Source organism: Mobula birostris, chromosome 3, assembly GCF_030028105.1.
Source record: "Mobula birostris isolate sMobBir1 chromosome 3, sMobBir1.hap1, whole genome shotgun sequence".
Classification (NCBI taxonomy): domain Eukaryota; kingdom Metazoa; phylum Chordata; class Chondrichthyes; order Myliobatiformes; family Myliobatidae; genus Mobula; species Mobula birostris.
Genome location: NC_092372.1, coordinates 209,975,489 through 209,994,019, shown reverse-complemented (window position 1 = coordinate 209,994,019; position 18,531 = coordinate 209,975,489). Strand labels below are relative to the sequence as shown.

At 39.7% G+C, this 18,531-nt stretch overlaps 1 protein-coding gene across 1 annotated transcript in view; it reads right to left on the bottom strand.

Moving 5' to 3' along the window:
• The window catches only part of LOC140194784 (protein canopy homolog 1-like), an 89,105-nt gene that overhangs the window by 29,818 nt on the left and 40,756 nt on the right, over positions 1-18,531 (bottom strand). The window contains exon 2 of the mRNA XM_072252064.1: positions 2,249-2,364. Within this exon, the coding sequence (XP_072108165.1) occupies positions 2,249-2,364 (116 nt within the window). The remainder of the gene's footprint in view (positions 1-2,248; positions 2,365-18,531) is intronic.

Genomic DNA, 18,531 nt, shown 5'->3' with positions numbered 1-18,531 from the left:
CTGCTAACAATTAACAATTATTAACTAATATATCTTGCTCAAACACAGATGTCTGATATATGTAGTTCATTAACATCATCTATAGCAACACATTGCTAATAAAGCTGAAGTCAAACTTTGGAGTTGAAATCCTACCATAACTGGCTGAAAGCAAACTGTCTGATCTATTTCCATAAACAAAATACAATCAGAAAAGATGATTTGAGACCAGCAAGTTAACTCATAACTGGCTCTGGGATCCAGGCCTCATTAAACTGTCATTTGTACCTCATCCATGAAAATGTGGCTGACTATTAAAATGTCCTCCAAATGGCCCAGCAAATTCTCAGTTAAATCAAACCTCTACAGTAGTTCCAGAAGGTAGTTTATCAAGTACTAGGAACTGGAAGTCTGCCAGTTTTGATAGCATCTAGTGCGTGTAGAGAAAGAAAACATAACTTTTATTACATAATTAAAGTAATACAGATGGTAGAAATCTGATATAAAAATGAAATATTCAGCAAATCAGACAGCAGCATCTGTGGTGAAAACACATTAATGCTGATGACCACTCTTCACATCATCAAGATGAAACATTAGAGGTTTTTCCCTGTACATACTTACCTTAATTTGCTGAGCATATGTACATTATTAGTTTTTCAGAAGCAAACGTTTTGTTGAGCCAACCATCCAGGGAAAACAATCCAAAGTGAATAGCCATTGTGCCTAATTGAATTTTCTTTTGATTAAGGAAAGAATACTGGTCAAGACACCATAAGTAGTAGAGCAATAATAATTCAAAGAATAGCATTTTAATAATTATTTGCCTTGGTTACGTGTCAAGTACACAATGAGCATTAAACCAAAAGACATTAATCCAGGTATGGAACTGCTTCAAGCCAGGGGGTATGTAGCTAACAAATTAGAGGAGGAAAGGAACTTTTACACCATTCTGAAAAATAATTGGGATGAATCATATAGAACAAAAAGTGTGTGTCACAATTCTTTGAAAGAGCTATCTAACTAATCTCATTCCCCTTTAATTTTATTTTATTCCCTATTGTGTACCAAGACATTATACCCCACCCCTACCCAGTGAAGACAGATACAAAGTACTCATTGCACGCCAAATCTCTTTGTTGGACAGCCTTATCTTCCTTTAATTACACTTTTCATTACAACTTAAACATTTACAGAATACTTGCATTCTATTTTATGGTCAGTAATCTACTTTCATTAATGTTTTCTTCCAAGTTATCTTCTGTGACTTTCATGTTCAAATTAGATTAGATTTCTACTGCATTAAATTAATCTTACAATTTTCTTAAATCCCTTTTCTCTATCTCATTTCAGGTCTATCTTTAGATCACTGAGTAGGCTCTACTTTCAGATATCTTTCTTTTCTCTACTTTGTACCTAAATCATCTCTCTTTGAAAGCTTCCTTAAGTAACAACACATTCTAAAATTTACAAGTATTTCTTACTATGGCTGAGACATTACCTACAGGCAGAAGGTTAATGCTACTTAAGTGTTTCCTTTTCTTCTTATGCCATGTATGATATTTCAGAATATTTTATCTTTGGTTATACAGATCATAACACTTGATTAGACACTGGGTAGGATTTCAAATCCACATCATCCTTTGACCATTTTTCCAATTTCCTACCTTTACTGATATATTTTATTCCGAAAAAAAAAGCAGTTGTTTTGCAGGTGGAAATTGATGCAACTTTGAATTAACCTTTTAGTCAAATTCAAAGTAAATTTATTACCAAAGTAGATACATGTCACTATATATGACCTTGAGATTAATTTTCTTGCAGGTATTTACAGAGGAAAAAAAAAACCATAAAATTTATAAGAAATACACATAAGCAAAACCCAAACAACCAACGTACATTTAGTGAACCGCCATAAAATGTTAAATATTCATAATAAATGTAGAGATTAAAGAAGTCTAAGAAGAATATGAAGTTCACCAATAGAGAATGTAATTTTAATTGTCCATTATAATTCTATTAAATTGAAGAGTTGTAAATGTTGTATTGGAAGGGTAAATTTGGGATTTCTCTCTTATTTAAGGTACTTTGAATGTTTTATATTCTTCACATATTCAAGTCCACTCCACACATCACCAAAAATGTCCATTTCCCAAGGATAAAGTTAATTCATATTCTATTATCCTATGTGATTAAGGTTACCAAATTTGTGGACCACTGCTGTTTGGATAAATGGCTATAAATTATGCATAATAAACAATATACATACCTCATTTGGTTTTTGAGAGCCATCAGGACTAATTCGAAAAGATCCCACTTGAATTGTCTTTTTTGGATCTACTTTCTTAACTGCCCAGTCTATTTCATCTACTAATGCCCTGCAAACTTAAAAGAAAAGCAATTCAAGTCAAAATAAGTATACATAAAGTTTATATTTAAAGACAAAATGAGTTTTGAAGTACATTCAGAATAGATCTGTTTTTGGAATCCCCAATTATGAACAAAACACAGTTCATCATTTAATACAAAAAACAAGAGCAATACCTCAGCAACATAGCTAATACTTTTCTTCAGGAAGAGTTCAATGATGCACTCCATAATTTATTTGCAAGGCTTAACACTACTATATCAGGAAAAAAATCAGAATTGTGCTGATCATGAAATGAGTACCTGAGTGATACAGAAGGGTGTTGAAAATAAAACAAGAAAAAAAACTTTATTCCACTGAACTTACTTCACATCTCTAAATTTTACTGTTCTTCTGAAGAAAAAAATATTTCAAAGGTTGGAAAGATTTTTATTTATGTGCAAAATAACTCATTCTACAGTTTAATGTTTCTCTTTCCACAGACCTGTAGCGTAGTGGTTAGCGTAATGCTGTTCCGACAAGAACTGTCCTTTGTTATTCAAATAACAAGCCATGGGTGACAAAGGACATTAAGGACATCCTGAACGCTAAAAAGAGGGTGTTTATAGATAGAAACAGGGAGGAGCTGAAGGCAATACAGAGGGACCTGAAAGCCAGGATCAGGGAGGCTAAAGGCAGGTACAGGAGGAAGCTTGAGTGGAAACTCCAGCAGAACAACATGAGAGAGGTCTGGAGGGGGATGAGGACCATCACTGGGTTCCGGCAAATTAGCAACAGAGGAGCTGAGGGCAGTGTGGACAGGGCCAACGAACTTAACCTGTTCTTTAACAGATTTGACATTGTGACCCCTGCCCATCCCCCACATGAGCCATCTGTTGTCGGCCCCCAGTCAACACATGTTCCACTCTCTCCCCTCCTACCCCTCCTCACAGTCCCCCACCCTGCTCTCATGACTATACCCCTCCCCCACACAAAACCACCACGGTGGGCTTCACGGCTGAACAGGTGAGAAGACAGCTGAAACGTCTCAACCCAAGCAAGGCTGCAGGACCGGATGGTGTCAGTACCAGGGTGCTCAAAGCCTGTGCCCCTCAGCTATGTGGAGTACTTCGCCATGTATTCAGCCTGAGCCTGGAGGGTTCCTGTGCTGTGGAAGACGTCCTGCCTCGTCCCTGTGCCGAAGATGCCGCGCCCCAGCGGCCTCAATGACTACAGACCAGTGGCATTGACCTCCCACATCATGAAGACCCTGCAGAGACTTGTTCTGGAGCTGCTCCGGCCTATGTCAGGCCACACTTAGATCCCCTCCAGTTCGCCTACCAGCCCCGACTAGGAGTTGAGGATGCCATCGTCTACCTGCTGAACTGTGTCTACGCTCACCTGGACAAGCCAGTGAGCACTGTGAGGGTCATGTTTTTTGACTTCTCCAGTGCGTTCAACACCATCCACCCTGCTCTTCTGGGGGAGAAGCTGACAGTGATGCAGGTGGATGCTCCCCTGGTGTCATGGATTCTTGATTACCTGACTGGCAGACCACAGTACATGTGCTTGCAACACTGTGTGTCCGACAGAGTGATCAGCAGCACTGGGGCTCCACAGGGGACTGTCTTGTCTCCCTTTCTCTTCACCATTTACACCTCGGACTTCAACTACTGCATAGAGTCTTGTCATCTTCAGAAGTTTTCGGATGACTCTGCCATAGCTCGATGCATCAGCAAGGGAGATGAGGTTGAGTACAGGGCTACTGTAGGAAACTTTGTCACATGGTGTGAGCAGAATTATCTGCAGCTTAATGTGAAAAAGACTAAGGAGCTGGTGGTAGAACTGAGGAGAGCTAAGGTACCAGTGACCCCTGTTTCCATCCAGGGGGTCAGTGTGGACATGGTGGAGGGTTACAAATACCTGGGGGTTCGAATTGACAATAAACTGGACTGGTCAAAGAACACTGAGGCTGTCTACAAGAAGGGTCAGAGCCGTCTCTACTTCCTGAGGAGACCGAGGTCCTTTAACATCTGCTGGACAATGCTGAGGATGTTCTACGAGTCTGTGGTGGCCAGTGCTATTATGTTTGCTGTTGTGTGCTGGGGCAGCAGGCACCAACAGAATCAACAAACTTATTCGTAAGGCCAGTGATGTTGTGGGGATGGAACTGGACTCTCTCACGGTGGTGTCTGAAAAGAGGATGCTGTCTAAGTTGCATGCCATCTTGGTCAATGTCTCCCATCCACTACATAATGTACTCGTTGGGCACAGGAGTACATTCAGCCAGAGACTCATTCCTCCAAGATGCAGCACAGAGTGTCACAGGATGTCATTCCTGCCTGTGGCCATCAAACTTTACAACTCCTCCCTTGGAGGGTCAGACACCCTGTGCCGATAGGCTGGTCCTGGACTTATTTCATAATTTACTGGCATAATTTACATATTACTATTTAACTATTTATGGTTCTATGACTATTTATTATTTATGGTGCAACTGTAACAAAAACCAATTTCTCCCTGGGATCAATAAAGTATGACTATGACTATTACAGTGACAGTGATCTGGATTCAATTCAACAGCTGACTGCACGGAGTTGGTACATCCTCTCCACAATGCATGGGTTTCTTCTGGGTGCTCCAGTTTCCTCCCACATTCCAAAGACTTGGGGGTTCATAGGTTAATTGGTCACATGGGTGTAATTGCCAGTGAGAATTTATTGGGCTGGAAGGGCTTGTTATCATGCTCTAAGAGAAGTACTGGAAATAAAGTTACTGTCCAAGATGCTGAGTTTTTTTGTTTCACATTTGATCTTAACAGTCTTTGGAAATACAAAAATGGAGAAAATATCAAAAAATCTAATTCACAGAATCTGAAAATCCATGAATATTTTCACTTTCAAACCAGAAATAACACTGAATTGTAGAGAGATTTTACTGGCTGTAACTGTTTGCTTTTGTTATCTTTGCCTCCATATCATACTGAACCTGAGCTGCTTTAATTGAGTTATATAAGCAACAAACCCCCAATTCAATCCATTTTTTCTATATTAAGCGACCTGGAGGTTAAAATGTGAATAGATCTATACCAACAGATATAAATCCCAGTGCTATAGCGTTAATTATATTTCATGTCATTCAGAAGTCTGCTACTCCTGCTGAGTAAGAGGAGCTGGCACACTAAGTTCGATTAGCATTGAAAGTACTGGTGCATATAGCCACTGGCATGGTTTTTGCTTGGAAAGGAAGTTGCACTTTCCCGATGACTGTAATCATAGATGCATTAAATGATAATTTCAAACTTTTAAATCAACTTAATCTCCGCTAGTTTTTTTTGGAGCAATGCTTCATGCAATTCTTATTCACCAATATCAGAAGGTCTACTGTCACTGAAATCAGTCATGAAATTTGTTGTTCTGTTGTAGCAGTAGAGTGTAGGCAGAGGAAAAAATAAATACAAGTTACAACATAATAAATAAATAGTGCAAAACAGGAATAGCAGTGTTCATGGGCCATTCAGAAACTTGATATTAGAGGGGAAGAAGTTGTTCATAAAATATTGAGTGTAGGACTTCAGGCATGTCCCTAATGGTGAGGGTTCTTAATTATGGATGCCACCTTCTTGATGCATCACACTTTGAAGGTGTCCTTGACAGTTAGGAAGCTTGTACCCATATGGAGCTGGTAGTCTACAATCCTCTGAAGCGTCCATGACCCTAAGCATTGGTGCCTCCACACCAGACCATGATGCAATCAGTCAAAATGCTCTCCACAATACATCTTTGGTGACATACCACAATACCTCAAACTCCTAATGAAGTACAGTATGCCTTCATCATGATTGTATCAATGTGTTGGGCCCAGGACATCCTCTGACATGTTGCTGCTCTGGAACTTGAAGCTGCTCACCCTTTCCACCAGTGACCTCTCAATGAGGATTGCTGTGAGGTTTTCCAAATTCCCCTTCCAGAAGTCCACAATCAGTCCCCTAGTCCTGCTGACACTGAGAGCAAGGTTGTTGTGATACCACTTAACTGGCCTATCTATTTCGCTCCTGTACACTTACTTATCACCATGAGATTCTGCCAACATTAGTGTCATTAAATTTTATGGATCTGTCTTTTTACTACAACACAAATGGACAAAGAGCTAATCAAGTCTTTTTGGTCATTGAAGACAAAAGCACAAATCAAGCTCTAAAATAGTTAATGGCTTATTATATGTAACTACTTTAAATGGAATTAAACCACTCTATACATCTTGTTTTGAGTTTAAGTTTAAAGAGAAACAGCTTTCAACAAACCATTGTAAAAAACATTACTAGCTTCTAGTCTTTGTAAAAATATTAATTACTGAAGTCAAGAAATCCCGTCCTCAACTTTCACCAGTGATTCCTCAAGATATAAACTGTATGGTGCCCTCTAGAGTGCATCTGGGAGATGTACAAAGAGGGCAAAAAAATGTCTTATGAACCAACCCAACCAAATTGACAATTTTGCTACGAATATAGTGTAGAATCAAAGAAATAGAATTGTCTACAGATATAATAGTGATAAAGACAGACTCAATTGAGAATGAGAGAGAAAATAAGTGTATGGTGCCCACCTGCTTCAAGCAGGTTTCAATTGTACTAGTGCCCAAGACGAGTGTGGTAACATGTCTAAATAACAATCACCCAGTTGCCCTTACATCCACGGTGATAAAGTATTTTGAGAGACTGGTGTTGAAGCACATCAGGTCCTGTCTGAATGGTGACTTGGATCCGCTCCAACTCGCCTACCCAAACAACAGATCTACAGAAGATGCTGTCTCGTTGGCTCTTCACACAATCCTAGAACATCTAGGCAGTAAAGATGCATACATCAGAATTTTTTTTTTTTTTTTAAATCAATGACAGCTCAGCATTTAACACCACCGTCTACTCAAAACTAATCAGTAAACTCCAAGACCCGGGCCTCAATACCCACTTGTGCAATTGGATCCTGGATTTCCTCACTTGTAGATCCCAGGCAGTTCGGATTAGCAAAAACATCTCCTCTACAATCTATCAGCACAGGAGCAACACAGGGATGTGCACTTAGCCACACAGTCATAGGTATAAAGTGAGTAGAGCATGGGTCCAAGTACAGCTCCAACACCATATACAAGTTTGCTGATGACACAATTGTTGAGAGCTCTATCAAAGGAGGTGATGAATCAGCATACGCGAGGGATATTGAAAACTTATCTGAGTGATGTAATAACAACAACCTCATCAAAAAGACCAAGGAACTGATTGTAGACTTCAGGAGAGGGAAACCAAAAGATCCATGAGCCAGTAATCAGAGGTGGAGAAAGTCAGTTACTTTAAATTCCTAAGTGTCACCATCTCAGAGGACCTATCCTGGATGCATCATTTGAATATTATTACAAAGGAAGCGTGGCAGCACCTCTACTTCCTAAGGAGTCTGTGGAGATTCAGTATGCCATCACAAACCTTGGCAAACTTCTATAGCTGTGTGGTGTACAGTGTGCTGACTGGCTGCATTATGGCCTGGTATGGGAACACCAATGCCTTAGAGCAGAAAATCCTACAAATGGTAGTGGATTCGGCCCAGTACATCAAGGGTAAAAGCCTCCCAACCATTGAGCACATCTACATGAACTGTTGCCATAGAAAAGCAGCATCCGTCAAATATCCTCACCACCTAGGTCATCCTCTTTTCTCACTGTTGCCATCATGTAGAAGGTACTGGTGCCTCAGGACTCGCACCACTGGGCACAAGACCAATTACTACCCTCAACCATCAGGCTCTTGAACAAAAGGGGATAGCTGCACTCATTTAAGTACCTTGTGTTGTTATTTCATGCTTGTTATTTATTGCTATTTACTTATACAGTGCCTCTAAAAAGTATTCACTCCCTTGGAAGTTTTCACAACATTGAATCAGTGGATTTAGTGTCAAAGTGAAAACAGATCTTTACAAAGTGATTTAAATTACAAATATAAAACACAATAATTGATTGTACAGGTATTCACCCCCTTTAATATGACACACCAAATGATCACTGGTGTAGCCAACTGGTTTTAGAAGTCACATAATTAAATGGAGATCTGTGTGCAGTCAAGGCATTTCAATTGATTGCAGTTTAAAAAAAAAATACACCTGTATCCAGAAGGTCCAACTGCTGGTGAGTTTGTGTCCTGGCAAAAACTACACCACAAAGACAAAAGAACACTTGAAACAACTCCACCAAAAGGTTATTGCAAAGCACAAATCAGGAGATGGATACAAGAAAATTTCCAAGTCACTGAATATCCCTTGGAATACAGTTAAGTCAATCATCAAGAAATGGAATATTTATCACATTGTTTGTCAATGATATAGATAATGGAATTGATGGCCTTGTGGCAAAATTTGCAGATAATACAAAGATGGGTAGAGGGTTAGGTAGTGTTGAGGAAGCAATGCAATTGCAGCAGGAAAGGAAATTATAGGCCAGTTAGCTTAACCTCAGTGGTTGGGAAAGTGATGGAGTCCATTAAGGATGAGGTTTTGAGGTACTTGGAGACTAATAACAAAATAAGTCAAAGTCAGCATGGTTTCTTTAAAGGGAATCTTGCCTGACAGATCTGTTGGAGTTCTTTGAGGAAGTAACAAGCAGGGTGGACAAAGGAGAGGCAGTGGATGTCATTTACTTGGATTTTCAGAAGGCATTTGATAAGGTGCCACACATGAGGCTATTTAACAAGATAAAATCCTATGGTGTTACAGGAAAGATACTGGCATGGAGAATGGAATGTCTGACAGACAGGAGGCAGCAAGTGGGAATAAAAGAGGCCTTTTCTGGTTGGCTGCCCATGACTAGTGGTGTTCCTTAGGGGTCAGTATTGGGACCGCTGCATTTCACATTGTTTATCAGTGATTTGGATAATGGAATTGATGGCTTTGTGGCAAAGTTTGCAGAAGATACAAAACATAGGTGGAGGGGTAGGTAGTGCTGAGGAAGCAATGTGATTGCAGCACATCTTAGACAAATTGGAAGAATGAGCACAGAAGTAGCAAATAGAATACAGTGTTGGGAAATGTATGATAATGCATTTTGGTAAAAGGAATAGTGAGGACTATTATCTAAATGGGGAGAAGGTTCACACATCAGAGGTGCAGAGGGACCTAGGAGTCCTCATGCAAAACTCCCAGTAGGTTCATTTCTAGGTTGAGTCTGTGGTAAAGGTGGCAAACGCAATGTTGGAATTTATTTCAAAGGGCATAGCGTGTAAAAGCAAGAAAATAATGCTGAGCCGTTATGGACACTAGTTGGGCCGCACTTGGAGTACTGTCAACAGTTTTGGGCCCCGTATCTCAGAAAGGATGTGTTGTCATTGGAGAGAGTCCAGAGGAGGTTCTTGAGGATTATTCTGGGAATGAAAGGATTAACATATGGGAAGCAGCTTTGAACCTGTACTCACTGGAATTTAGAAGAATGGGGGGGGGGGGGACTCACTGAAACCTAACGAATGTTGAAAGGACTAGATAGGGTGGATGTGGAGAGGATGTTTCCTATGGTGGGGGTATCCAAACTAAAAAGGCACAGCCTCAAAATTGAGCGGCGACCCTTTAGAACAGAGGCAAGGAGGAATTTTTTTTAGCCAGAGAGTAGTAAATCTGTGGAATACTCTGCCACAGACTGCGCTGGACACCAAGTCTGTGTGTATATTTAAGGCGGAAGTTGATCATTTCCTGATCGGCCAGCACACCAAAGGATATGGCGAGAAGGCAAGTGTATGGGATTGAGTGGGATCCAGAATCAGTCATGATGGAATGGCAGAGCAGAATTGATGGAATGAATGGCCTAATTCTGCTCCAATGTTTTATGGTCTTATGGTCTAATATGGCACAGTTGTAAATCTGTAGGCTGTCCTCAAAAACCTGAGTGAAGGGATTAGTGCAAGGAGACTAGTAAGGGAGGCCACCAAGAGATCTACGACCACTCTGGAGGAATTACAAGGTTCAGTGGCTGAGATGGGAGAGACCGCACATACAACAACTGTTGCCCAGGTGCTTCATGAGAGAGTGGCAAGGAGAAAGCCCTGTTTTTGAAAAAGAAACTCATGTGAAATCTTGCTGCAGTTTGCCAGAAGGCATGTGGGAGACAAGTTCTATGTTTTGATGAAACCAAAATTGAGCTTTTTGGCCATCAGACTAAATGCCATATTTGGCAAATGCCAAACACTGCACATCATCAAAAACACACTAACCTTATTGTGAAATATGGTGATGGTTACATCATGCTGTGGGGATGCTTCACTGCAGCAGGCCTTGGAAGGCTTGTGAACGAAGAGGGTAAAATTAATGCAGCAAAATACAGAGAAATCCTGGAGGAAAACCTAATGCAGTCTGCAAGAGAACCGCGACTTGGGAGAAGATTTGTTTTCCAGCAAGATAATGGCCCCTAGAATAAAGCTAAAGCTACACAGGAATGGCTTAAAAACAACAACGTTATGTCCTGGAGTGGCCAAGTCAGAATCCAGACCTCAATTCCATTGAGAATTTTGTGACTGGACTGAGAGAAAAAAAAAATCTGTGGTGACATGCATGTACTCTGATAATAAATTTTACTTGGAACGTTGAACAGAGCATTCTACATGAAAAGTGTAATTTAAGGAATAAGGCTAACCAGAGAAAAAAAATTCCAGATGCATACAATGCAACTTTTCCCTCCGATCACTGCACCTACAATTTTGCAATTATCTTTTAAGCTATATCCCCTGGATACCAGTGATATTGCCTCTTCATTTTAAAATTCCTCATTATGCCATTCAGCTCATCCAGAGGTCTTTACCTGCTACTTTATTTTGCGTATCCATCAGACTTGAGCCACCACCACCCCCAACAGCCCAACATTTTCCTGTCACCCATTACACAGGGAAAATTTAGAGCAGCTAATTAATCTCCTAATCAGTACAAGAGATGGGGGAAAAGAAACAAGAGTATGAGGAAATCTCAGTCACTGGGAGAACATGCAAATTTATCAGATCCTACCCCAAGTATGGATCAAATTTAAATCACTGGAGTTGTGCGGCAGTAGCGCTAACTCTGCATCACTATGCTCTTAAATCTGAAACATTAATGCTCTGAGCAGGAAAACTCCGGCTTATCTGGGGCGGGGGGGGGGGGCGGGTGGTGCAGGGGGAAAAGTAAAATTTATAAACCAGATAAAAAACTAAAATATTTTCCATTGACTGTGGACAATCACAATTCCTAACCTACTTTCTCTATTTGAGCTTTACGTGTATGGTGAGAAAAAATTCCACAAAATGATCAGAAGCTGCTGCTGATGCAAGTGATTTCTTTCGGTCTTCAGAGCACGTACAAGTCAAACGATTTAGAGGCAGGCAGGATAATGAAAAGAAAAATGGCTGGATTATGCTCTCCAGAGGAATGTAGAAGACTGCTTTTGGCTTTTAAGAGATTGCAGAATGTCACAAGACTCAAGGGAAACCAATTTAAATTTGTTTCATTGGCTTTTGTGAAGTTTCTAACCCAGCACTTCATGCAAAATCATGAAGTAGGAAGCCATGTGAATACATGTTCAAATCTTTATTTTTTCCTCTCAAATGTTTATTTCTACTCACATTAGAATTACAATCAAAATTATCTATACAAGCTGACAGCATTATTTTTCATTTTTCTGAAGGAATATTACCAAAAATATTGCACATTGAGACTATTTTTAGTCACTTCATTATAGTTCTTTCTGACTTTCTTCCATATCAAAATATTCATTTAGTTTATTCTCTGCCTCAAGACAAGCCTCATGTCATCTATTCCACTATTAGTTTCTAAAAGAGAAACAAAATGGCAATGAAAGTTAAATTTTTCTGTGCCTTATGCTGATATCCACTTCTAATTTCAGAATTTATTTTCATACATCACCACAGCTAGAACTACTATCAGACTTCTAATAACACAGTAAAACTTCAAGTGGCTTCACAGAAAGGAAACAAAAAAAGCTTAATCTCAAACCATTTCAGCACAAATTGCATAACAGCACATGCAGATACTTTGATACATAGCTGATGACACACAAAACAAGTATGTGGGTGCAGCAAGTAGTATGGTGTGTGTTTAATATTTCAGTAGTATGAATAATATTGTAAATATTTTGTTTGATTAATCATTCTTGTTCATTTAAATAATTCATTATGAGATGTGTAAAAAGTGAAACTGCATATGTCATGACACTACCATGTGATACATGCGTGCCTCGCTTAAAGTAAACATGAAGTTAGACTCACATTTTGGACTCCTACCTTTTCCTTTCAATTAATTTAATGCTTTGGAATTACAAAACACAACAGTAGTGATCAGTTTTTACAGTGAGCCATTTAAATTTTTTAAAAAACTGCGCAGCGCATGCTCTTCAGTAAAGGAGACAGTTGTGTTTTTTTTTAAAAATGCAAGAAACTGAAGAATTCATGGCCTCAAACAGTGAGTACTAGGTGATAATTATTAAAAAAAGCAGAAATACCCATGACATCGGAAAGATTGACGCATTTGAGTACACAAATAACAACTGGAATATGTATACGGACTGGATTGAGCACTATTTTAAAGCAAATGAATAGCCTATGAGAAACAAGTGCCAATTTTTCCTGAGTGCATTGGATTTAAACGCAGTTTGCTTAGAAACTTAACTGATCCAAGTAAATAGGCTGAAATGAGCTTGCTGATATCATGAAAGTAACACAGGAAAACTGAGAATCCCAACATTTGTTGAATACATAATGCCTAGGTTTCATAAGTGGAATCAAAATCTGCGTACATGGCCAAAATAAAGTTATTGTCTGAGCATTGTCAGCTTGGTAAAGGGGTTAATGATGTGCTGAGAGATCATTTAGTTCGTGGAATCTTACAGGAAAGCATACAAAAACTGCTCCTGACTAAAACACAACTTGCATTTAAGAGCAGTTGAAATTGCTGTATCAATGTATCAGCAGACAGACAGAGGCACAAGCAAGTTGCAGTCAGGAATGAAAGAGTATGAACAAAATTGCAGCATTAAGCAGAAACTGGACTGGCCAAACAAATTGTGTTATCATTGTGACAGGGGCTCACATACACCAGACCAATGCAGGCTTAAAAGGTGAAACTTGCAGAATATACCATGAAGTAGGACACATACAAAAGCATGTCAGGCAGACAGAAATAAATGGACTGCGCAGGGAAGAAAAAAAAAGTCATGTTACAGCTTCAAAAAGATCACTAATCTGCATGCTGTTGATGAAAAAAAAATGGACAAAGGACTGAGTAGCCTTGAGATTTGAATATGTGAAAACTTACTATAGACGAGCAATATGACTTACATCAGAAGTGAACAGTAAGTCAATTAAAATTGAATTAGATGCTGGCTCAACTGTTTAAGTCATTCCACAAAATGAGTTTCAACAGCATTTCAAAAAATACTGAATTGAAGCCTGCAGATAACCAAGTAAGAACTAATACTGCAGAAAAGGTAATTCCTATGGGAATGACATTTGTAATGTAATACCCCAATTTAGATCATGCTTTATTGTATTAATACAGTTTTGTTGGGCATTTCATTTTCTGCAGATTTTTTGAAATGCAATGTGTTCTTTTAATTACATTGTACAATGAAGTTTTTTTTGCTGTTTAAAATAATCATTCTGTTGATTAAGTTAGGCTTGTTGTAATAGCCAATAGGATTTGTCTTATTGACATTTTGTCCAACAAGGTGCCCTGGAACACTAGAGGATTTGGGGTGGGGGGGTTGTCACCGTTTTCTGGGGAGAGTGCAGTAGTTTGAGGAAGAAGAAAAAAAATGAAAATGGACAACACACATAGTAGAAGAACATGAACTCACTCAGAAGGACAGATACGGCTGTCAGAAAATCTTCATGCAGACAATAGTCTCAAGAGAATGTATGGATAACTTTTAATTAGCTAGTTATCACAATGATCTTTGAGAAAGTTCAATACACCTAGTCCTTGGACACACCTTGGATATTTATTTATGCTTTGTTTGGACTGTGTTTCTGGCAGAATTGTTCTGTACTATGAGTAAACAGAGTGAAGCAAACCTGTATTGACTACACAATGAACTCCAACAATTATGTTCACACTTCAGGCTGATGTGTGTCATGGACCCCTTTCTTTATTTTGTTTGTTATAGTTTAAAATATTTTGTCACTACAACTTCAATCCAAGTTTATAAAGGTGTGAATTAAATTATTGCTTTCTGGCGAACATTAAATTTGCATGGATGGTCAGTGTTCATAAGTAACAATCCTACTTTCCCTTAAAGGAACATTCAAACTTTTATGTTTTGTATTTACCTGAAACACATTTACCCAAGATATGTTTATTTATTGGAAATGGCCTTCTCATTATTATTCCCAAGCATTGTTGAGTTATGTTGCTGTTAGCTTTTATTTACAGTATTAACTCACTATGAGCCTACTGTGAGAGGGTTACAATAACAACCAACAAGCCACTTTTGACTTGAATATGGTAAAAACAGGAGAGCTAGCATTGTGGGGGTGTGATTGAGTGAGACAACTACAACTTCATTGGAGATCCGTCCACCACATGGCACATCCCCTGTAACTGAGTCAACCGAAAGCAAATTAAGAAAGGTACTGGAAGATGCCTCCATGCTGTATACCAGTGATTCTCAACCGTTTTTTGGCCACGGCCCCCTTAAGAGCTCTTCTCTGGTTCCAGGGCCCTCCTTTCAAACAGGAATACAAGACGAACAGATAGACAGAAAATCATTTATTATTGGACACTAAGAAAACTTGAACATTTCGACATACTGGACAAAACTTAAAAAAAAGACTGCATGAAATTAAACATCTATCAGGCCTAATGGGATCCTTGAGCTTGGTGCTTTTCTGCAAGTTTCATGATATCGGGCTCCAAATTAAACAATGACAGTCAGAGGTCACCTCTTGTTGCGATATCAATTCTGTTCCTGGATTTTGTCAAGGAAACTACTTTGACGAATCCGCTCTCAACCAAATATGTTGAAGGAAAGGCAATAAAAAATCCTTGAGCTTCCCCCCCACCCCCACAATGTTGTAAATTTATTCGGCAGATTACTCTTGTTCCAAAAAATCTGTTTCAAACTGACTGAACTGACGACGTGCAGTTATATCACTCTGAAGATCAATCAAACTCTCTTGAATTTCTGCCTCAACTTGGGTGGGTTGTATTTCAAATGGATTCAAAATCCAATCCGGGATACCGAGGTTTATCAGGTCATTAAATCTTTCTTGCATATCCTTATGTATCTGCTTGAGATGTTTCACATAAACTGCAAGGTCATCGTCCTTCAGTGCCTCTGCGATTGTCTTCTGGTTTGGAAATTGTAAAAATTCCCGACGTCCCATAATGTGGCAAAAGACTTAGAGTTTCTTAAGGAAAGAAACAATGGTTTTCTTACAATCTACAAGGTTACTGTAAAGTCTTGTTTAACAAATTAAGTTTCTGAAAGATATCTGCCAGATAAAATATGTCCGCCTTAGCATCAACGAGTCTTTCTACATGCTCTTAATCAGACATGAAGGAAACTGTGGTGTCCCAGAGTGTAACAAAATGTTGAAGACAGCTTCCCTTGGAAAACCACCTCACCTCAGTCTGCAGCAGCAGCGTCCGGAAGTCTTCATTATTTTCTTCACACAGCCGCTGGAAAAGACGATCCTGAAGGGCATGGGATTTGATGAAGTTTATAGCCTTTATGACAACTGAAAGCGAAAGATTGAGACATCCTCCTAAGTTTTAGCTACTAGGTGCTCCCTGTGAATGATGTGATGAATAGTAAAGACAGAAGGTATAACTCTTTTTAGATGGGCGATGAATCCTTCGCATCAACCAACCGTAGAAGTGGCACCATCAGTTGCACAAGCAATTATATTCTCTGTTGGAATATTGTTCTCACTTAAGTAACTTTTGGCTTCTTCAAAAATAGACAGTCCCTTAGTATCCATTTTAATCCTCCTGGCAAACAACATCTCTTCCATCAGTTTGTTTCCGTTCCAGAATCTCACATAAGTCATGTTTCTCAGGCACTCAAATTCATGAAATCAGATATTATTATGGACACTGAAGGCAGGATAAGTGACTCACCAATGTTGTGAGCATTTCTAGTTTTAGCAATCAGTTTACTAATTTTGTATGATGCAACAAGACCCTTCTCTAATTTCTGTGACATTTGAGTAAGCATTTGTTTCAGTGTTGGACTTCTCTCAAAGGTTTTTGAAGAAATCTAAGTGTTTATCCCTTCTTCTCTGGATGCGAGGTATCCAAATGTTTTTTCAATTTGTTCAGCCTCATGCTTTCATTTGACAGTGTAGTCATGCAGTTCAAACACATGGGCAAAGATGGGTTTTGCGGAGATGCAATGAAACCATACGGTAAGTATTCCATTGAATGCTGCCGACACTTTTTTTTCGCCAAGGAACTGGTGGGTAGAATTATTTCTGAAAATAATAAGCACGCGAAATACAGATACATTACTGACAAAAAAAAAAAAAAATGCTGTCACCTGGAGCCAGGGATTTTTTTTTATGGTGACTTCATTTCCAGTCAACACTTTAAGTAACCTACCTTAAAGTACAATATATCCAAACAAATATACTTTAACGTTACTAGGCTAAAGAAGGCACACTGATCTTTGGAGAATGAAGTATGGCGATAATTGATGTGAGAACCCTTGATTGAATACATTGACCGGGTGCAGTCTGATTCGCGACTGACTCTGAAGTGAGGCTATGTGGGAAGAGCTTAAGCAATGAATTTACCAGGTGCACCGAATTCAAACGGTGTGTTGGAAAGGTATTATAAATAGGAGGGAAACTATTGACTCCAATGAAGGTTGCTGCTTGGGTATTTCATTAGTTCTTTTACCAGGGCCCCCATAAATCCTTGGGGCTCCCTTTCTCAGTTTTCAGTCGGTGGCCCCTTCCAATGTGCCAGAGAATGGTATACTATGAATAGTATACTATGAGAATGGTATACTATGAGAATACTATGAACAACTGCCCAGAGGGCAACGAGTATTGGTGCCAACCTCCGTGTCTCTGATTGGAAAGCGTATTAGACCAAGGAAGAACCATGCTGCTCAGAGGAACCGTGACAGTGATAAAAGCAGTGGATGGGCTACAACAGTTTCTGTAGGCAACGTAACTGAGAATGCTTCTGATATATTAATCAGGCCGTTACTTGCAAAATGTGGCTTGGTTTGAAGCTGGAAGAGAGTTCAAGAAGCTTCAAAAAAGTTGCAGGTGTTTGGCTTTTGAGAGTATAACACAAAGTGAGTTAACCCAGTCTCTATAAGAGAGGTACCGCCTAGCAGAGCAATCGTTGTCGGAGTAGTCTTGAGTCAAGAGTAGGAGGGTTTTGGCTTAACAGGGCCTGGCGAGAACAGATTGAGTTGAGGCAAGTTCATTTCTTATTTCTTACTCAACTCTAGAGAGAATAAGGGTTATGTCTACAGAGCCAGTGTTCTGTGTGTCAGACGTGGGATTTCCAGAAGACTCCCAGCCTTGCCAATGGCTACATCTGCACCAGGTGCATCCAGTTACAGCTCCTTAGAGACCGAGTCAGGGAACTGGAGCTGCAACTTGATGACCTTTGGCTTGTTCGGAAAAGGGAGGCAGTGACAGAAGCAGCTACAGGGAGGTAATCACCCCAAGGCAACAGCAGACAGATAATATCAGGAAAAGGAAGGGGGAACATCAGATAGTGGAGAGCACTATCCACTCAACAATAAATACTCCATTTTGAGTACTGTTGGGGTGGGGTGGGGGGGTGGGGGGAGGAAAGATGAGTTACCTTGGGGAAGCAACAGCAGTCGTGCCTCTGGCATCAAGTCTGGCTCTGTGGCTCAGAAGAGAGCGAAACTGAAGAAGATGGCAGCACCTACAAGGGACCCTATAGTCAGGGGGACAGATAGATGATCCTGGGGATGCAAAAAGTAAATATGGATGGTAGTTTGCCTCCCTGGTGCCAGGATCTGAGATGTTTCTGGATGCATCCTCAATATCCCAAAAAAAGAAGTCATGGTACATATTGGTACCAACAACATAGGATGAAAAAGGGAGGAGGTCCTGAATAAAGAATATAGGGAGTTGGGAAAGAAGTTGAGAAGCAAGACCTCCAGGGTAATAATCTCAGGATTGCTGCCTGTGCCACATGACAGCG